This window comes from Hyperoodon ampullatus, assembly GCF_949752795.1.
Source record: "Hyperoodon ampullatus genome assembly, chromosome: 16".
NCBI classification, from domain to species: domain Eukaryota; kingdom Metazoa; phylum Chordata; class Mammalia; order Artiodactyla; family Ziphiidae; genus Hyperoodon; species Hyperoodon ampullatus.
The window spans coordinates 45,727,783-45,750,966 of NC_136929.1; the positions used below are offsets into that span (position 1 = coordinate 45,727,783).

Genomic DNA, 23,184 nt, shown 5'->3' on the forward strand with positions numbered 1-23,184 from the left:
ATGACTGGAGTGAGTTCAAGAGAAAAATGGGAAGAGAGGAAATGAGACAGTAGTATGGGCAATTCTTCTGAGATGTTTTGCTACAAAGGCAGCCAACAATGGAAGCAGTAAATGGAGCAGGATGTGGAATCAAATAGAGATTTTTTTTTTCCCTAAAGATTGGGACTGTTACTACATAGTACTTAAATGCTGAGGGGAATGATTGCATGAAGAAGGAAACCTTTACAATGCAGTAGAAAGAGGGCACAGCTGCCAGAGGGATGGACAAGCTGGCACCCACCTTGAGGGGTTGGTTGTCCTCAGAGGGGAGCACAGGAGATCCCCAGGAGGGAAGAAGTGGGCGTGCCTGCAATCAGCATATAGGTGTCGGGGGCACAGGAAGCTTATGGGGGTTCTCTTCTGATTGCTTCTATGAGTGAGTGAAATGAGAGTGAAGGAGAACGGGTTGGACGTTTGATGGGAGAGAAGAAGGGCTGAAAGGGTTGTCTAGGAGAATGGACAATGAGTGCTAGGGAACTGTAGTGAATAAAGGTCCAACTTGAAGTTCACAGTCAGGAACTTAAGTAATACCAGGAGAGAAAAGGAGTCTATGTGTGACCTTGGAGATACAGTGCTGAGGTAGTTTACATAGGTATACTATCTGCTTTACAAAGTTATTGGGCATATTAAATGTGTCAGAAAGCATTTTGAAGTTTAAGTACAGGATATCGTTTTTATGAAACTTAGCTTTGAATTACTTAGCACTTTTTCTTGGCAAAAAGCTTTTTAAATTTCTTTAAGACAGCCTTACTATCTCCAGAGACAGCATTTGGCTTCTGCCACTGATTTACTCAGTAACTAAGTCTAAGCAAATGACTTAACCTCCTTTTGCTTTTTACCTCTCAATCTATAAAATGACAGTGGCAATGTTTCAAGTGCAACAGATGCTTTAGAAATAAAGGTGCTACATAAATACAAGCTATTAATAGAATGGCATTTCAGCTCTCATGGGTATGGTCACCAGAAAGTCAGAAAGGTCAGAGCATCTGAACAAGCCTTGGGTGGTAGAAGCCTCCCTTGGAAAGCTTGGAGGGAGGTACCACAAAGGAGGTGTCACCCACATCTTTTCCTTTAGTTCTCTTGGAGATTGATTATTAGAACCTGAGACTCAAAGAGGTGAGATAACTTGTTAGGGCCAAGGGGTTGGATTTCAACGCACATTTACCTTAAAATCCCATGCTCTTTTCACTTTGCCACATGTGGAATTGGGCTTGATACATTATAGCCAGGGAAGGTGCAGAATACTTTATTTATGTATATTACAGACCCACATTTTAGCCAATTTAACCTCTTCTCTGTCGTCAAAAATGTAATGAGAGTTGCCCAGCGGCAGAATAAACTAGTCTGTTGGAGATATCATCATGATGGAGTCGTTTACAAGAAATCAAATGACAAGAAAAGGTAGGAACGTTTTGGGGGAAGGAGCAGTAAACTGACTAAAAATTTGCACTTAGCTACGATGCAGTTTTCAAACACCTTGGGGCAGGAGAGTGGGTGCTAGAAAAGAAATAAATTTGTGTGCTCATGGAAATTGGAGGCATAGAGTGTCAGCTGTGCTTTTTTACTGCAAACATGATATGTACATTATAAACTATAGAGCATAAACAGCTCTAAGAGAAAGTCACTGAACTGTTAGTAACTTTTGAGTAAAAATTGCCCACCTGATAGGGAAGGTGATGATAGGAAAAGTGTATTTATTTTCGTCCAAGAGCTAAAAAGTGATCAGACTTCTAAAATTTGTTGAGATTGTCCAGGAAAGTGTGTAAAATACTCATCCATCACCGGAAGCCCCTGGTCAGGAAATGACAGTGCAGTAAATATCTTCAGCAGCCACCTTTTAATGTACAAGCTGTTTTCGGTTGGAATTTTCAGCACTCACATAAAACACACTGTCATGAGTGACTGCTTCTGCTCCAAAGTAATCACTATTGGGATAATGGAACATCTCTCTGCAAATAACCAAAAAACTTTAAATGTCATGTCAAGTTTGTTGAAGCCATTTTCAAGCTCTGTTCAAGGTTACATGAATATTGAGGGTGTCTGTATTTTTTTTTTAATTTGAGATCTACGAGAGAGATCACTCATAACGTTGTGCAGTGTGAGAGTCAAGTTAATTAAAAGAAAATCTGTTGCTCTTTGGGAAAGTCAATCAGCTATCACCATTTAGCCGTTAGCTATTACACCTCTCTCCTCGCAGCCTGGATAAGTCTGGATCACTGTCACTTACCAATGAAAGAATATATATGTGTGTATAGGTTATAGGTCTGTATGAATATATGGGTACGTATTTGGCAAATTATGACATTATTTTGATTTGCTAGGAAGTTTTAACAATTTGATTGCCAAATTCAGTATTTTTTTTGAAAGAAAGCATTGAATTTTAAAATTCCTATTAGAAACTTTCCTCCTTGGATTTGTTTAAAAAGGAAATTAATGTTTTTATTATTCAAACTAATGCCTGTCTTGGGTCATAGAGTGTAGAAATAAATTCTTTGCCCAATGCATATTTACTGAGCATCCACTGTGCTCCACGGCCATCCTAGGCACCGACGTTACAGCAGTATTTAGAACAATGTCCTTGCTATCTTGGAGCTTACATTCTAGTAAAGAGATAGACAACAGACAAGTAAACAAGTATATGATGTGTCCGGTGGTTATAAGTTCTGTGAAGGGAAAGATGAGTGTAAGAAGATAGAGTGATGAAAAGGTGAGTGCTATTTTAGATGGATGGTCAGAGACGGCCTCTCTCGATAGCATTTGAGCAGAGACCTAAATGAAATGCAGAACCAAGCCTTGCTAATAACTGAGTGATGGGCATTTCAGGCACAGAAGAAGTAGGAAATAAGTATTAATGCTAACGAAATAGTTGTCTATTTATATTTTTTGCTTATTCTTAACCTCTCCATGTTTATTTTATTTATTTTTTTCTAATTCAGCAAACATTTATTTTAAAAAATTTATTTACTTTTAAAATTAGTTAATTAATTTTAATTGAAGTATAGTTGATATACAAAATTATATGTTACAGGTGTACAATATACTGATTCACAATTTTTAAAGGTTATATTCCATTTATGGTTATTATAAAATATTGGCTACATTTTCTGTTATACAATATATCCTTTTAGCTTATTTTATACGTAATAATTTGTACCTCTTAATCCTCTACCCCTATATTGTCCCTCCCCACTTCTCTCTCCTCACTGGTAACCACTAGTTTGTTCTCCATATCTGTGTCTGCTAATGAAATAGTTGTCTATTTATATTTTTTAGCTTATTCTTAACCTCTGCATGTTTATTTTAAATCTACGTTACTCCTTTGAATATTTTTTAGTTTAGTCTAAGAGGACTTGTTTGTTGATAATAATTACTTTAATGTTTCATAATGTGCACAGTGCTTCCTTATCACAGTGATAAGTTTTATGTTTCTTTCTTCCTTACTGTAGAAAATCAGAAGTTGCAGTTGACAGAAGGGTCACATTCACACTACAATATCAATTGCAGCTCCACAAGGACTGCAGTCACCAAGGAGCTTAATTATAATCTAGACACTCACACATCTACCGAGAGGATCAAGGCAGCTGAGAAGGAAGCCTGTAATGTAGAAAGCAACAGAAAAAAGGAAATGGAACTTCTTGGCTCTGTTTCTGAAAACGAATCCATTCCCGAAGTTGAAGCCCTGCTGGCAAGATTACGAGCTTTATAAATTAAAGTGGTAAAAATGATTAAGCCAAATATAAAGCCGTGCTCTAAGCTATACCACTTGAAAAAATTGCTTCTTATATAAGTGACTTTATATGGTTTTAAATTATGATATATATTAGAAAAATAAAACTCAATACATGATTGCAGTGCTTTTCCTACGTACTTGAGGTCTTGGCTTATTCAAGATTGTAATGGACTTTAATGCTCTTTTTGTCTCCTGGTGTTCATGTGTTCTGTATTTGGTGGTTGAATTTTTATATAATGCTTTAGAGAGCAGGTAGGTGGCCATGTGTTCAGCAGTGTGTCCTATACCATCTTCCCAAGTCACTGTAATTCTTACTTTAGTATTTTCCAACATTCATGAACATCAAATCATCAACCTCAAGTCTTGCTACATACCCATGTATATTTCATTTATGTTATTTATATAGGCCCAGATTTCTCTTTAATTGGGATCTGTATGCTATCAGCATACACGGAAAACATAAAACTGAATATAACAGCTATGAGGAAATGATTGGTGAGCTCATTATCATCATTGTTGAATTCATGTTAATTAGACCCTGTAGGAGACTATACAGCAATTGAACACAGTTCCAAAAATGATAAATAGGAATATATGCTCTCTCTTTGCAAAATGTACATGCCTTTGTATAAAGCGGATGTACACAGTATTACAGTGCTGCCGAAACTCTTAGCCGGGAGAGCATTCCCCCCGCGCCACCCCGCCCCCGCCCAGTAATTAGGACTCTAGGATCGAATTGCCATTTTGAAACTTCCCAAGTAAGGAATTTTTAAATTTCTGTGAACAAACTTGAAATTGCAGATTCTCTGATCTGACAATCAATAACTTTAACAAAGATCTGAAGTGTTTCAAGGAAAGCTTTCCTATGCAAATGTTGCAATTTTACCTCATTGGGGGCATGAAATTAACTCTGTTAATTCTATATCAAAGAAAATAAACTTGTTACTTGCACTAAATGAAAAAAATTGCTTCTTTTTTTTTGTAATTACCATATTCCATGGATTAGCTGGAAGCAGACTGTGCTCTGCAGTCTATCTAAGCATTCTTCTGCTTTATGACGTACAATAAGCAAGTGACTGTTCTTTTACCTCCAGTTAAAAAGCAGTTACATGGAACTAGTCTGCGAGGTCCACTGCCTTTTATTTCCTTGTTTAAGTTGTCACCTCCTTTCAGCTCCAAGTTAATAAAGTTAATTAATTAGAACTATGAGCCAGGCCCTGGTTATAGACATTGGGGAACAGAGTGTTATCCACAGCCAAGGTGGGAATAAATTGTTCTCATCTGTATTGCTGAAATGTGCATTTTGCCCTCCAGTTGCAATTCCTGTTTTCCTGAGAGCAAATATTAAAAATCAGGAAAGGTGAAAGACATTTATACATTTAAGCAGATGGAAGACCTAACCACAAGAAAAGAAGTTAAATGAAGGAATTCTGACAGTTCTTAACATAATGTTACAAAGACTTGGGATTTTCAGAAATAAAACTGAAATTCAACCCAGTAGTTTGGACACACCAGATGGCAGGTAAATACTCTGTCAACTTAGGGCCGGGGAGCAGACACAGGAGAGAAGCAGCCTGCCCAGTAAAGGGAAGTGAAGATGACACAACCTCCCAGGGGCAGAGGAAGGCAGGGAAGTCCCAAAACTGAGCAATCAGCCCCCAGAGCATCTGTCTGCAGAGGCTGAAGGACAACCTTCAGGCGAGGGCCAGGAACCAGGAACTGTACACACCTGTACTGCCTCACCCTCGCTGAGGGAGCCTGTTCCGAACAGGCCTGAATAGGAGGGCTATAGCTATGAGGAGGAAAACACACAACAAAGAGTTGACAGAGGTAAGAGCCAACCAAGAAACATTGGTTTCTGTTGCAGATATTTCTTTCAACAATAGACGGGGGTTATAATTAGGGGTTTAAAATTCATAATATTCCTTTAGTCAACTACAGATGGAAACTGTAGAGATGACCTTTAATTTGAAGGCAGACATTGCGGTACAAGTGTGTGTTTCTGAGCAAACAGATTTTGTTCATTTGAATTAGTGGATAAAAGGCACACTGGTCAGTGCCTTGATGAGGATGTTCCATCCAGGCTAGTGACAAGCCCCTAATAGATTCCCTTCCCCTTTCTCTCACGTCAGGGGAGAGAATTGGGCAAGAACACAGACAACTAAGTGATCACTGAGTGGTCCAAAAGCAAAGACTTGTTGCTAACAAGTTTCCCAATCAAATATTTAAAGTAATTTAAAAATAAGGGGACAATCTAATCATATATGCATGTATGTCCTTTTGTTAACATACATGAATATTTAAACAAAATGTGCCAAACACGTAGTGTTTATATGAGGAAGTAAACATTTCAGTAATTTATATGAGAAAAATTCTGCTAAATCTAGAAAATGCAATTATTTATACCAAGTAACTCCAAAACTCTTTTAGTTGTTACCATACAACTAAAACCATTATTCAAAAACAGGAGTTATTAATGACTTCAAAATGTTAGTTTAGCCGCAAATGATTATTTCCTGGGTGATCCGTTCTCATTTTAAAGTATCATAATCCAATGTAGATCTGAGTTTACTAGTTAGAAACTAAATCTATAATGTACATATCTGTGCTACATTTCATCTTATTAATTAAACTTTCATTTATAGATAAACGGGTGGACTGGGAGCATATTTGGTGATTAGTTTTGTGACAACCTTTTGTACAGATGTAACTTTTGGAAAGTTGTAGGTCCTAATATAAACTGCTAATATGAATGAAAATTTTAAAAAGTGGCATTCATTGTCTTTTTCTTCATATTAATTATTAAAAATTTTGAGATCCAGGAATTGTAGCTGGCAGTGACCCGGTCCTCATTTTTGTCTGGTGAATTGTTGAATGGTAGCTGTTACATGCCCTTGCCAGGCATGACTGTTCTTAAAATACGTCCTAGGGCCAAACTGTTCAAGCATTTTGCTCAACAGCTACTGTTTAGCAAAACACGTGGAGCTGCCAAAGAACCACAGAGTCTGGATGGCATTTCAGAATTGAATCCAAATCTCCCTATATAATGAAAATAATGGAACCTTAAACCATAAAAATTCATTATTCCTAAATAGACCATTGCATTTTAAAATAGGTATGAAGGAAGAGCTTACAGCTAGGGTGGGGATGGGGTTTGAGTTAGAATGAAAGTTAGCTGTGCCCCGAATTAGGATTTGGCTGTGGTAGTCTCTTTGACTCCTACTCACCTAGTTAGAGTTGAGTGTCACATTTGTCTGCAACCATACTCTCCCTTCAGCATCTCCAAGAGACAAGAACTTGAAAGGAATCTTAATTTATTTCAGGAAACCTTAAAATGATAGATTTTTTCCCCCCTCTACATTTTGAAACTCCAGCCATTGGATAAAAAATGTTTTGAAAATTCCAGAAATTGCCTCCTTCCAATGAATATCACTAACATGCTCCAGGTTCTGGCAGATCTTATGTTGTTATACATTTTTTAAGCTATTTGAAATATAAATTTTTTAAAGGGATTCTGTTGATGAAATTAGAAGCCGAATTTTTGGATTATCACTTCAGGACTGCCTATTCATTTTCTTTTACAACAGCCTTTTAACATATTTTAGTAAGTCTATTATTTACCTTAGTTTTTTTTTAATTGTATCTGAAGTTTGAGACTTTACATTTTTTCTTGGCATTTTTATTCCATGTTATGTCTGGATTTAAAACCTATTTATAAAAATTTCTCCTTTTTCCTTGTTTTCTAACTATGCGTTATTAAAATTTTATTTTAAACATGAATCTCCAATGACAATCTAATGTTAATATTTTATATATAATCTGACTGGGTGTGATTGATGGTCAAACATTAAGATGACAGAATAAAATAATTAAACAGATTGAATCAAGCATTCTGATGAATTATTTCTTGAGAGGGAGACCAAGTCCTCAGATGGGTATATTCCAGTTAATTTTTCCCCAAAGTATCTGTTTTCACAGGCATGGCTGATCCTGGTGGAACAGGTCTATCTTTGCCTAAAAAAACAAATATTTATGGTATATTAACCATAAATATTTAATAACATGCATATTTAACTTAATATACTTAATAACATGTATAAAGGCAAATTATTGTTGGTATAGATATATTAATAATATGGATCTTTTATTTACATGCTTTGTCCTAATTTTAAAGTTCAATATGTGTAAAGCATTCTCTGTTAAAATATATCACAGTCTAGCAACAAAATTTAGACATCATTATTAAAGTATCTAACCTCTGAGGGAAGGTTGATTTTAAAATGAGGTATTTCTTCCCTTCCCTTCTATCAGGCACAGATAGTTGGCCCTTTCAATGCAAAACCAAGCAGTTGCCTAATAAAAACAAACAAGTGCCTCTCCAGCCTGAAAAAAATGGCATTTCTCTGGAGGGTCTCATCTTGACTCCTTTCCTTTCCTTAATGACCTAACAAGGGCCATTCTGCTGATTGTGAGAGCCATGACTGACATCCCACACCTGTGGCCTACCCAGAGCGTCAGAGTCCAATTTGACTGGGATAATAAATAAAATCTTGTCATACTATTATAGGATGTTTGGCAAGGACAAGAATTAAGGCACTTTTATAACTCCCCAAGGAACCTGGTGATATTTCTAACGTGATCTCACACATCATTCTGTCCTGCCTGACCTTCCTTGTATCACCCTCCTGAATTATAGCTTGTATCCGTTACCCTCCCCTCCTTCCACAGCCTCTCCCCCAAATAAAGGAGTGCTGACCCAAAGAAAACAAACCTGATTTTTTTTAACTTTATAAGAAAGTCAGTTAAAATGTCCTAGAACTCACTCCACATGTCTTCTGCAGAACATTTACTACCTCCATTAGATTAAATGTATGTCTCACATTATGAAATGAATACTGAAGGTCTCTTAGAGATTAAAGGACCTCACCGAGAAGTGTCCAGCTTCATACCTTAGTAACTTCTGGGGTCTCAGGATGTTATAGGAGACATTATGTATTCACCAAGTTCACCAATGTAACACCCACTTTTTCAACGATTAGTTCCTTTATCCTGAGAGTCACTTGGAAGTGTTGCCTCTTGGGCACTTTCTCATACTTCCACTTCGGGAGTTTTTTGATATGTTGTAATAGCTTTCCTCATACTCTACAGAGAAGCTTAACAGCTCCTGTCTGATGAGCCGGAGGAGAACACACTTATGTAAGAACAGGCACACTTCAAGGACACTGTTAAGCATAAAGGTATTAGTGGCTCATGGGAACGGCAGCCATGCCTGTGGAGACCAGATGCCCTGTTCAGGAGGGTGACCTCGGTCAGGATGACCATTCTCTGGGCATGCCCCAGGTAGAGCATGAGGAAGGCAAGTTTAATTTTGATAAGCCCCAGTGTTCCTGAGAAGCTGGGCTTCTGCCATCCTTATGGCTTCTCCTCCTCTATACTTGAACCTCCTTTGAGTTCTTTAAGGGTATGGTAACAGCAGTGTTGCCCTTCGTTGAGGGCATATGCATTTTACATCTGACCTGTAAGGGTTGAAGGTCTACTGATGGAGAACTGAGAAGCAATAAAGTGAGGGAATCTACACCCACACATTGAATGGAACGCTGTGTCCCAACTTCCCCTTGTTTCAGTCTGAATAGCATTGTCGCCACCATCTTGTCTTCAAGGGGAGCCAATTCCCCTTTAATGCTGAGGTCAAAGCATGGACAAGAGTCCCTTTCCTCCATCCTCCTGCAGAGTTGAGACAAGATAGGATTTTGAAAACACTTCACAGAGCTCTGAGTAGAAAAGCAGAGGATAGATAGAGGCAGGAAGAAATAGAAAGGCATCCAAGTGAATAAGCAATAGTTATCCTCCACAGCAAACACATACCCCCACCCTGTGCCATTTTTAGGAGAAGCTGGTGGGCACAGTCCTCTGATAGGACAGCACGTGAGGGAGGGGTCTAGTGGCCCATTTCTTAGGAACAACCCAGCCCTCTTACAGCTTTGGATATCCTACAGAATGGCAACCAGATTAATTCCCAGAATTATGGCCCACATACCCATTGGGATTGTCTGGGCATTTTGGCCTTCCCTAAAGCTCAGAAACAAGACACCATGCTTTGCCTGAACTATAAAGTGTTGTCAGCCAACACTATACAGACCCTGGGTCGACATCTTTGTTGATTTGGGTTTGGGATGGTGCACTGACTGGAGGGTGTAGGTGGGAACAGAGGCCATGCACACATGTGGGGAGTTAGGAGGAGGGCAGAATAGGCCACTGAGATCAGAGGAGATTTGCTGAGCAGTGCTAGAAGGGAGGTCTCTATGGTGAGGGCTGGAAGGAATACTGACGCACAGTGTGTCTGTGTTCAGAGCACGGGAGGACTCAGAGGACAGGACAGCTGCCTTCAAATCGTTCAAAGATTAGTATGGAAAAGATAATGAACGTATCCTTTGTGTGTCCAGAGGATAGAGCAGGGGCCAACAGCCTATAATGGGAAAGTATTTTAACCATAGAGCCGCCCAGTGAGAGGCTTTCCTTCAAGGTTATGAAGTCATTGAGACTTAGAATTCAAACAAGTCCTTATGAGGGACATTGGAGGTCATCTAATTCAAACCCCTTATTCTTCATCTGAGGGATGAATGGACTCACTCCCCCATCGGAGCCCCTGTCTCCTTGCTCTTTGTACTCCCCGCCCTTATCACACAGCCTCCTTCACCTAGTTACTTCAGCAAGCAAAGGCCAGTCTCTGTTTATTGGGAGGTAATGAAGGAATCTATTACTCAGGTAGAAGGTTAGCATATATGAGCCCTGGAGGATTTTATCACTCTCGGAATCTGTGTTCTGTGACTTTATGAAATCATAAGTGGGCACCCTAGCCTTGGGCTTATCACCTTTGAGCCATCACACACTCCACTTGCTTATCTGAGGGTCATAATAACTGTCCTGGTTTATTCATGTACCTGCACCAGGTCTTGCAACTGAAATAAATCAGCCCTATTCTAGAAAGAAGGGGTCTGGAAAGGCAAAAAGCCTAGTGGGAAAGCATAGCTGCTAAGGATCTGGGCTGGTGTGCTACCTCGGTCTGAGCAATAGAGCAGCTCATTCCCAGCATGTGGAAAATATTAATGTGGGCTAAGCACTGCTCCAAGCATGTTATGTGTCTTATCTCACTTTATGTGTGTAACAGCCTCATGAAGGAGAGTTGCTTTTGGAGCGCATTTTACCAGTGAATGAGTAGAGAAGTTAAATAATTTATCCATGGTCATCAGCCAGTAAGTATTGAACTCATAATTAAAATCTAAGCATTTGAAAACTCCAGACCCTGTGATCTTAAGCTATACTGTCTCCTTTTGCGATTCTAAAATGCCTTCTAGAAAAACAGTGGAGATGTAAGACTCAAACACCCTGCCTGCTCCATGTTTTGCAGACAGTTTTGTAGTTGCCCTTAGAGATGACTCAGCTTCATTATTTTGTTTCAAAATGCTGATTTCCCAGAATCTCCTATACCTACATATCAAAGATGAAAATAGATAATTTTATAAAATATTTTCTCATTTGAATTCCTGTCATCAATGCTTCTCTTTGAGTACAGTATTGTCAAATAATCACACATAAGGTGACTAAGTTTAAACATGAACATTTGCTGCCATTGTTGTTGGTCAAAATCAGAAATGTTGGGTCCTCTGAGGTTGGTTGACTTTGCAGACACTGCTCCCACTAGGAATGCTTTTCCTGCACAGATGAACAGCTTGTCAAGCCCTCCGTGTTTTGAAGACTCGTGAGATTTCTGTTAGTATGGTATGTACAAAAGATGAGTTCTTCCCAAACCGTTAGCCTATCAGCAAAATAACAATGTACATCATTTTTGTTTTTCCCTTGGCTTCCTTTTTTCTTTCTGAATTTAGGGGGAAATGGAAGTACAATACATAAGTTGTAACTTTGTTAAGACTTATTTGTTGCCAAAACAATCACTTTGTTTAAAATAGGCCTTTTAATAATATCTAGAAAATTGAGTACATTTGAGCTTGGGGTTTTTTAAAAAATAAATTCAAAATGTGTAAAGTTTTTAGTTTTCAGTTCACTCATCAGGGTATTTCTCATACCTTTGATTAGTATAGTAAGCTGTGCATTTTGGATTAACATTTTTTGAGAGATTTCTGAATTCCATTATTTGGATGAACAGCAATTTATGTTCCAATCATACTGAAGATAAGAGATTTATTGTACATGAACTGAACTGGGTATTGGCCTCCCATAAGTATGCTTTTTCCATTCTATAGTCAGCAATACTAACAAATAAATAATTGAATTTTTAAAAGATAACTTAAGTGAAAAGCAAACTTGCCTGTTATTACTAAAACATTCCAGTATAAAGTTTCTATCTGTCCATCCTTTTTGTTCCCAAATTTAATCCTTTAAAGTTAAAAGTTGCTGACATTATCCTTACACACAAATCTAGTGGCATACGTCTCCAGTATCTGACTTGCTTACAGAAAACGAGCTCTATGTTTTGTTAATTACCGTATCTTCAGTGTCCTGCATGGTACCATAAAGCTTAATAAAATTTACTTCAACTGTGTTGCAAATAATTAATGAACAATTCATTTAATGAAAGAAGACTGAAGGATCTGTTAGAGAATGATCTTGGTTTATTCTTGGACAACTCTGACCGTTTTGCTAAAGTCCAGCTATGCATATAAAATACCAATTAGATGCAAGAGCCAATCATAAGCTGTTCAGATATCAGTCCTTACCATAAACCCACTCATTCAATAATGCCAGGGACTCTGCTAAAAACTGGGGATATAAGGCTCAAGAAACAGAGCTTCTGCCGTTGAGGGGTGTATAAGTCACCAAGGAAGAAAAACAGAGTAAGTGTGCTTGGTCTAGGAAACAGGCTTTAGGACAATGGGAGGCTAACTGTGTTGATGGGGGGTCAGGGAAGCTCTCCTGGGTAGTGACTTAATTCACGTAGAGAGAATGGTAAATTAGGCAGGCAGAGAGAGCTCCAGGTAGAGGGAACAATATAGACAGAGGCCCTGAAGATGGAAACAGAATGAAATTTTCATTTGGGGGTACAAAATAAGTCTGAAGTTGAGTGGCAGGTAACCAAGCCAGCATCCTACTGTGTCTATAACAACACACAGACATATGTTTTTCTTGAACCATTAGAATTTTTTATTTAATTTGATAGAAGGTTGTATAAATTTTGTTAAGCCACCTACAAAAGGAAAATAACTAACAATTACTCATGGTATCAAACATCCTAAGTTTTATTTCATCTTCATAAAAGCAAAATCTAACTAAATTAGGAGGCTTCAAATTTTTATTAATTTTACATGCATCAAGATTTATATTGAGGTATTCCAAGGTGAACATCTGTTACTATATTAATTATGGCAAAAATTAGTCTGTACTAAATTATCTTGGTATTTAAGGCAAGCATATCACCTTCCTATCTGATACATTTTCAGTATATGCTTTCATGTGTTTATTTTAGAAAATAACCATAGCGTTTGAGATTGTCTGTCACTCTAATTTTTTTTAATTTATTTATTTTATTTATTTATTATTTTTGGCTGTGTTGGGTCTTTGTTGCTGCACGCGGGCTTTCTCTAGTTGTGGCAAGCGGGGGCTACTCTTCGTTGCAGTGCATGGGCTTATTGCAGTGGCTTCTCTTGTTGCAGAACACAGGCTCTAGGCACACAGGCTTCAGTAGTTGTGGCGCACGGGATCTAGAGCGCGGGCTCGGTAGTTGTGGCTCCTGGGCTTAGTTGCTCCATGACATGTGGGATCTTCCTGGACCAGGGCTTGAACCTGTGTCTCCTGCATTGGCAGGCAGATTCTTAACCACTGCACCACCAGGGAAGCCCTGTCACTCTAATTTTTAACACTACTGGTACATGACATTAGATCACCCACATCACTGTGGGACATACATTCTTTAGAAATGATGGGGAGAAATATAAGAATATGTAGAAATAAGCATCTTGTCTGATTTTTCAGAGAACTAAAAAAAAATTTTTATTTTTTCTCCATAGATGCATACTTTTCTGACAATTACTAACAGTGGTGTTTTATCTAAGATCCATGCAGACAAGGTTGTATCCACTAGGGAGCTTCCCAAAGACAGTCATTTTCGAACAATAGAGCAACAATGCACAGATCAGCCAACTAATTTATGCTTCATCAATTTTACACACCCAGAAAGTATGAAACTTTAATATGATCTCAACAAAGTCAAATAAACCAAACAGAAGCTACCAAAACAGGCCTGGCGCTTTTATCTAAACAAGCTCTGTCATGCGGCCTTGGAGAGCACAGTGTGTTCTGAAAGGGCAGGCCAACCTTGCTCTTACCCGCATGTTCTACTAGACGGCAGAGAACTGCAGAGGATGCTCAGAGCAAAGTGTCTGGGAACCCAAGCTGATTAATGTGTAGCTTTATTTCACTTCAGGGTAAAGCACTAGAGGGAAAAAAAGACCATAAGCTCATTTGACAGCTGTAAAGGTCACAAAGGAAATGATTGTAGGAAACATGAAGTTGTCAGCGAGGCCGGGACCCCGCACTCAGAATGCGAGGCAGAGGCTCCAGGAGTGAGCTGCCAGGCGGGCTGCCAGCCAGTGAAGGCTCAAAGACAAATGAAAAGGGCAACAGAAACATGAGCCCCCTAGAACCCCCAATTCTAGTTCGTGGCCCTCTTCCCCAATAAGTGAAATGAAGCCAATTGTCTGACACTAGGATTCTCAACTCCTAGGTCTTCAATGTGGTCAGTGTATGGTAAGTGCCTGACAGTAAGCTTTTGATGGCTGAGCATCCATTTCACAGCCATCCACCTCAAATTAACATATTGCCAGCTACACAGGTATGTAAGGAATCAGGCCGCCCCACCCATGAAATTCTCCTTTGAGAAAGCCCTGCGTAACTAGATAACTGACCACTTAGGGGACCCTGTTTCTCTCTTCCTGTGCTCTTATGTTTTAAATTTGACAATAGAGTGAACCCCTGACACCCTAGACACCCCACCTTTGGACCCTAATGAAGGCAGGCCCCAGGCCCACATTCCTTCCCTCTCACTCTGTGCCATGTACCCACCAGGACTTGTGAGTAATAAATCTTATTCCTCAAGCTCCCTGACGCTGTGTTACCAGAGGGCATCCTGCAGTCGTAAGAACCACAGGGGCTGGTCCAGCCACCACATCGGCCCTGGTGGCAGAGGGGAGCGTTCCCTGGGGCTCACTACAAGTCCTGTGGGCGTTCCTAGCTGAGAACACTGCTAGCATTAGACTGGGACCAAACAGAAAAGCCAGATATCTCCTAATCTTCTGCTCTCACTGGCTCATGGAAATCAGCTTGACACAGACCTGAGGGTCACTGAGAGCTAGAAGTGGTAGTGCTAGTTAATCCGCATCATTCCCTATTGCAGAGCAAGAATTTGGACGGAACTACAGCCATCAGAGGGCTAAGACAGGTGCTCCCACCGGTTTGCTTTTTGTCTGCAGACAAGGAAATACCCTGTTCCTTTATTTCTCTAAGTCTTCAGGCAAACAACTTGAAGAGGTACCTGTCCTTAAAGGTCGTATAAAGATGGACAAATGAGCCTTACACAACCTTGCTTTTAGGACCTCCATAGAATGAGAGTCCTGAGGAAAATGGAAATAAACTGAACAATTCCCAACCCCTTCTGTCAGTGGCCTGGAGCATTAGCCTCCCAAACTGGTAACTAAGAATTACAGCTGACATTGGTAGAGATCAAAGCCTCACCCCCAATTTCTGGGCCTTGCACTTGCCTAAAACCTTCCCAATTCATTCAGTTAAGGGCTGTGGGTCTGTTGGAGAGCTAAGAGCTTCTTCCTAAAAAGTGGAAGGAGCATAGAAAAGAATCATCTGATCAATACAATCCCACAAAGCTCACATATCAGTATGATAGGGACAAAAAAATGAATGTGGAAGAATTCACACCCTTTTTCCTACCAACCCGCATCCCTTTGCTTGGATATTTCCATGGAGATCAGGGAGCTGAGTGAGGGGTGGATATTTGGGGAATCTGTAGAATAGGGTAGCAGGATTTACACTGAAAAGAACAGAGAGGGTTGAGCAAAAGGCAGGAGAGGATAGAGGAGGAAAATGTAGATATTTCCACAGTGAGAGGTGCTTTTGCAGCCACTGTAGGTATTTGGTGGAGATGGAGGGTGAAGAGGCGTCAGAAGGCATTTTTCTCTGTGTACCATGTTTGAAGCCCTGCAGCGCTCCTTCCTGAAGACCTTTAAGAAATATCCATATGATTTCTCAAGGTATCCGGTGTCAAATTTGTGGGATGTGTATAAACGGCTCAGCTATACTTGGATTACATCTGAGACAGGCTCAAGAAGAGCCAACAAAACAGGAGACGACTCTTCTGAAATTCCTGCAGCCTATTCCAGAACAGCCCATGTCATTTAGTTTCTGTTATAATTGTAGTTTGAAATTGTTTTGTTTCCTGTAAATATATGACTTGTTGCTGCTATTTTTGCACTCTCAGAACTGCAGCTTCAGCTTCCAGATCACATTTCCAACCGTAATTGTAACAAACCAAATGGTTCTAGTGGAAAATACCGCTCTGCTTAACTTTTGGCATCTGAGATGTACCCCACAGAGTGTGCCTCTGTATCACACTGAGTGAAAAGACGAACAGTTCCGCACCCAGGAGATCAAATTAACTAATGAGGTAAATCTGACATTCATGGGTGAAACACCACACAGTGTTTAAGAATTCGTCTGAAAAGAACTTTAGAGAAAATCATTAGAGAACAAAGTTTCATTCTCAGGCTATTAGGAGCAGCTCTTGAGAATGTGTCACTAGTTGAGTTAGGGTAGGCAAGACAGTGCAAACAAAGAGACCCGAAGACTCAGGGCTCAAGACGCTGGCAGTTCACTTCCTGCTCCCCTCACAACCCAGAGAGGTTAAGGGTTGGCCGGCAGGTGGGGCAGGATGCCCCACAGGTCTTTCAGAGCCCAGGCTGGCAGTGGCTTTGCCACTTCAGCATCTGGCTCTGGGGTTGCTGCGGGTAAGGAGGTGGGGAGAGTGGGGGGCAGGCAGCTTAAGGAGAAAAAGACCATGAAGGAGGGGACACCAGAGGTTTTCCTGGCCAGGCCCGGGAGTAGCAGACACCATTTGTGTTCACGTCCCAGTGACGAGAAGCGAATCACCTCACTACAGGGAAAGCTTAGAACTGTACCGCGGCTGTGCGCCCAGAGGAGGGGAGAAGAGTGGGAAGACAGATGATCTCCACCACAGCCCCTTCCCTGATCTTCCCTTCTGCCTTTAGGGATATTATTGACTGGAGAAATGTATTTGTATTTAATATTGAACAGCTAGTTATATGTATAAAGGAAGGGAAAGAATCATGACTCCTGGCCCAAGAAATTGAAACGATGATGGTGCCATCGAGGAAAATGAAAGAACTGGGAAGTGTGCACGTGTGTGTGTGTGTGTGTGTGTGGGCATGTGGGAGTGTTGGGAGGGAGGGCTGAAAAGGATGGAGGGTAGAGGCGTTTTGGCAATGAGGAGGAAATAAACAACAGGATAGTAGTTAGAACAGGTAAAATGATCGAAAAAACATTATTTACATGTATTAATAATTACAGAAGGCCCACAATATGGGCGTCCTCTGTTGTAAGATGACATAGTTTTAAGATGCGGTTAGATGACACATTCGTGTCGCAGCATGAACGTGGTTTTATTAAAATGATCTCTTGAGAGAAGAATGATTGCTAAATACTAACCCATGTAGGAAAGGTAGTGATAACAGTAGCATAGACGGGGCTTGAGAGTTTATAAAGCACAGCCCACCTTAGGAAATTCAGTTAGAACATTAGAAACTCCAAAAAAAAATATTTTCAGGGTGACTTCTAGGGAATTACAAACATTGGCCCTTTCAAAACACGGAAAATTCCCTTTGTTATGTCCTGCAGTCAGATAAATTTAGTTTCATACATATCTTAGTTTTTATGTAAATATTATAAATACAAATATGAAGAAACTGACAGATACCTGAAATTTCACTAAAAGTCATCACCACTAACATCTTGGGATGAAGGTGCTGCTGAAAACTGGTCCTCATGCCCCCTCCTCCCCAGCTCTGCCCTGGGTAGTCCAAGTCCACCCTGCTGGCAACTCCACTGAGCCCAGACTAGCGGCCACACTTCGTGTCCATTCTCCACAAGCTTTCTGAATTTTGTGTTCACTGTCCTCTCATATCTCTCTGTGGGTTTTCCGTATGTGTATATATTCCTAAAAATTGCATTTTAGTCCTGTTCCACCCCACTCCAACTTTTCTCACTTCATTTCTTTCCTCTATATGTTTGAAAGTTACACTCTATTCTTTTAGTAGTTTCCCTATTTTGATAGCTTTATCTTTAAAAGTTAATTAATTATTCTTTGTAATTGAAAAACTCAGTTTTTTTCTTCCTATGTAGGGAAAAACCCGATTTTTCACTGTTGTGTTTTTCTCCTGTGACTCTCATTTACTACTCACACAGGACACTTCTGGTCACCAAATGTGTGGGGTTTTTCCCACAACAACAAGCAAGTCTCAGACACCAGCTGGGTGTCCTCCAATTTAATTTGATTCTGATACTATCTACCTAGAGATAGCATCATATCTCACAGGTTGAGGGCTCAGTCCCACAAATTACCACTCCCCCAAACACACACACCCACACATACACACTTTAGAACTCAGTCCAAAGCCCAGGTTATCACCTGCTCTTCTGACCAACCAGCTAGAGATCAGAGGCTCCAATGACCCCCTCCATGGGTTTGCTTCATTTGCTAGAGCGACTCACAGAACTCAGGGAAATGCTTACCATTACCAGTTTATTAAAGGTGATCATAAAAGATACAGACAAACAGCCGAATGAAGAGATACATAGGGCAAGGTCTGGGAGGGTCCTGAGCACAGGAACTTCTGTCCCTGTGGAGTTGGGGTATGTCACCTTTCCAGCATGAATGAGTTCATAAACCTAGAAGACTCCCCAAACCCCCAATTATTAGGATTTTCATGGAGGCTTCCTCATGAAGGCATGATCAATTATTGACTCCATCTCCAGCCCTTCTCCCCTCTCTGGAGAAAGGGGGGTGAGGCTGCAAATTCCAAGCTTCCCATCATGGTGTGGTATTTCTGGTGACCAGCCTGAATCCAGGTATCCAAATGGAGTCACTTCATTACAACTAAAGATTCTCCAAGTGCTCTTATCACTTAGGAATTTACAAGAGCTTAGGAGCCCTGTGTCAGGGACAGGGTCAAAGAAAGGTGAAATGTTAGAACAAGGGATGCTCCTTGAGCTCTTATCACCCAGAAAATTACAAGGGTCTGTACCAGGAAGCACAAGCAGAGACATACATATATATTTCTTTTCTTTTTTTTTCATTGTTTAACTCTTCTTCCAAATAATACAACTTCTTAAATACTTTAACATCAACTAGACCCTTCAAAACTACATACAATCTTTCTTTTTAACTCCAGAAATTAGTGTTATCACTGTTTTACACATTTTTTTCATTTATGCTATATTTATCAGTATCATTTCTTCTTTATTTCAAACACTTCTGGAATCATTTTGCATCTACCTTCAGAATTTCCTTAAGTAAGAATCTATCAGTAGTAAACAGTTTTTGAGAAGTTCTCTTTATTTCACTCTCATTCTTGAAAGATGTGTTTTATGTTTGCATATTTTCTTTGAGCACAATGATGGCATCATTCCACAAATTGCATTTTTGCTATTGAGACATTTGTTGTCAGTCTAACTACTGTTCTTTAGAGGTAATCTTGCTTTTCTCGCTGAATATTTTTATATTTATCTTTGAGGTTCTGTAGCTTCACTATGACCTATATAGGTATGGCTTTGTTTTTATTTATTCTCCCCAAGATTCATTTAATTTCCTGAATTTGAGCTTTGGTGTCTCTCCACAATTCTGAAAACTTCTGGCCATTTTCTCAGTGAGTATGGGTTCTCTTTTGTTCTATCATCTTTTGGAAAATTAGATATGTCCAAGATGTTGTCTACCTTCCATGTCTCTTAACTGTGCTTTTGGATAATTTCTTCCAATCTATTTTGCAGGACAGTAATTTCTCTCCAGCTGGTGTTAATCTTTGGTTTAATCCACCCACTGTTTCTAACATTAACTATTATATGGTTCATTTTAGAAATCTGTTTGCTTCTTTTTCTGGTCTGCTTGGTTGTATCTAGTAGACTGTTGTTCCTTTCATTTATTTTTTATTTTTTGCGGTACGCAGGCCTCTCACTGTTGTGGCCTCTCCCATTGCGGAGCACAGGCTCCGGACGCGCAGGCTCAGCGGCCATGACTTACGGGCCTAGCCATTCCGTGGCATGTGGGATCTTCCCGGACCAGGGCACGAACCTATGTCCCCTGCATCGGCAGGCAGACTCTCAACCACTGCGCCACCAGGGAAGCCCCTCCTTTCATATTTTTATTCTCTTTTATTTACCAACACATATTAAATACATTATTTTAGAGTTTGTATCTGATAATTCTGATATATAAACATTTTGCAAGTTTGTATCTGCTGGCTCTTGCTTCTGGTGCCTTGTTTCCTTTATTTTTGAAATGTGAGCTTATTTTGTTTGGAATCTTATCTCTAAGAGTTCTTTGAGGATTGGGTTGAATTTTCATGCCTTCAGAGAGAATCTGTACTTGTTTCTGCCAGTTGCCTGGGGCCACTGCCAGCTGGAACCTTTTTGTACTAACTGTACCAGATAATGAGAATTCTGGGTGCAGAACCCCAGGAAGGCTAGCAAATCCTCAGGGTAGGATTTTTCCATTCAATGGAAATGGACCTGTCCATGCAGTGCCAAGGCAGTGGCAGGCAAGTTTCCCTGCTCTCTCCTTCTACACAACAGGCCTTAGTTCTTGTTCACTCTTACAGGAAAGGTATAGCCTTAGTGGTCCCAGTCAGGCTTTTGCTGTATCTTGTCCCTTTCTCCTTGTACAAGCAACAAAAAGAGAAGATCTGAGTCATAAGTGTTGGCAGACACGCCCAGAATGGATACTGTTTCAGTCCTCACTTATCTCACAGGGTTCTACTACAATTCCACTTTTGACCTCTGAAAACTCCTTATTTTTATCCCAGCTCAGTAATATATTTAAACAGCTTTAACAATTTTTAATACAGCATTTTTAGTTGTTTTCAGCAGAAAAAAATTTCAAGCTATGTATTCCACAATACTGCCAGTAAGTTCTCTATATATAGAGAATCCTAAAGATCCACCAAACAACTACTAGAGCTAAGCGATGGATTTGGTCAAGTTGCAGGATACAAAATTAATGCACAGAAATCTCTTGTATTCCTATACACTAATGTTGAAAAATCTGATAGACAAATTAAGGAAACTCTCCCATTTACCATCGCAACAAAAAGAATAAAATACCTAGGAATAAACCTACCTAGGGAGACAAAAGACATGTATGCAGAAAACTATAAGACACTGGTGAAAGAAATTAAAGATGATAACAACAGATGGAGAGATATACCATGTTCTTGGATTGGAAGAATCAATATTGTGAAAATGACTATATTACCCAAAGCAATCTACAGATTCAATGCAATCCCTATCAAATTACCAATGGCATTTTTTACAGAACTAGAACAAAAAATCTTAAAATTTGTATGGAGACACAAAAGACCCCGAATAGCCAAAGCAGTCTTGAGGGAAAAAAACGGAGATGGAGGAATCAGACTCCCTGACTTCAGACTATACTATAAAGTTACAGTAATCAAGACAATATGGTACTGGCACAAAAACAGAAATATAGATCAATGGAACAAGATAGAAAGCCCAGAGATAAACCCACGCACCTATGGTCAACTAATCTCTGACAAAGGAGGCAAGGATATACAATGGAGAAAAGACAGTCTCTTCAATAAGTGGTGCTGGGAAAACTGGACAGCTACATGTAAAAGAATGAAATTAGAACACTCCCTAACACCCTACACAAAAATAAACTCAAAATGGATTCGAGACCTAAATGTAAGACCAGACACTATAAAACTCTTAGAGAAAATCATAGGAAGAACACTCTCTGACATAAATCACAGCAAGATCTTTTTTTGATCCACCTCCTAGAGTAATGGAAATAAAAACAAAAATAAACACATGGGACTTAATGAAACTTCAAAGCTTTTGCACAGCAAAGGAAATGATAAACAAGACAAAAAGACAACCCTCAGACTGGGAGAAAATATTTGCAAACGAATCAACGGACAAAGGATTAATCTCCAAAATATATAAACAGCTCATGCAGCTCAATATTAAAAAAGCAAACAATCCAATCCAAAAATGGGCAGAATACCTAAATAGACATTTCTCTAAAGAAGACATACAGATGGCTAAGAGGCACATGAAAAGCTGCTCAACATCACTAATTATTAGAGAAATGCAAATCAAAACTACAATGAGGTATCACCTCACACCAGTTAGAATGGGCATCATCAGAAAATCTACAAACAAATGCTGGAGAGGGTGTGGATAAAAGGGAACCCTCTTGCAGTGTTGGTGGGAATGTAAATTGATACAGCCACTATGGAGAACAGTATGGAGGTTCCTTAAAAAACTAAAAATAGAATTACTATATGATCCAGCAATCCCACTACTGGGCATCTACCCAGAGAAAACCATAATTCAAAAAGACACATGCCCCCAATATTCATTGCAGCACTATTTACAATAGCCAGGTCATAGAAGCAGCCTAAATGCCCAACAGACAAATGGATAAAGAAGATGTGGTACATATATACAATGGAATATTATTCAGCACTAAAAAGGAATGAAATTGGGTCATTTGTTGAGACGTGGATGGATCTAGAGACTTTCATACAGAGTGAAGTAAGTCAGAAAGAGAAAAACAAATATTGAATATTAACGCATGTATGTGGAACCTAGAAAAATGGTACAGATGAACTGGTTTGCAGGGCAGAAGTTGATTCACAGATGTAGAGAACAAGCGTATGGACACCAAGCCGGGAAAGCGGTGGGGGGGTCAGGTGGGGTTGTGATGAATTGGGCAATTGGGTTTGACATGTATACACTGATGTGTATAAAATTGATGACTAATAAGAACCTGCTGTATAAATAAATAAATAAAGTAAAATTAAAAAATTAAAAAAAAATTTTTTTCCTCATATATATCTGTGGGTTTTTTTTAAGTATACAGAATTTTGTATTTTACAGAATTAATAATGAAAACTATATTATTTCATATTTTCTTGACATGATTAGAAACAACCATAAACAATTGCTCCAAGATTATAAATATATGTTCTTCTAGTATTTGTATTGTTTGTTTTTTTTCCCATTAAAATCTTTGATTTCGCTGCAATTTGTTGTGATATAAGTAATGAGGTTGGGAATCCAGCTTTTTATTTTTTACAAGT

General features: G+C 39.4%; 1 protein-coding gene across 1 annotated transcript in view; it reads left to right on the forward strand.

Annotated features, from left to right (window-relative positions):
• DIAPH3 (diaphanous related formin 3) overlaps positions 1-3,745 on the forward strand; it is a gene marked incomplete at both ends in the record, with an annotated part of 534,203 nt that extends 530,458 nt beyond the window's left edge. Inside the window, one exon of the mRNA XM_079721707.1 lies at positions 3,486-3,745. Within this exon, the coding sequence (XP_079577833.1) occupies positions 3,486-3,745 (260 nt within the window). The remainder of the gene's footprint in view (positions 1-3,485) is intronic.
• Between the last annotated feature and the right edge of the window lie 19,439 nt (positions 3,746-23,184).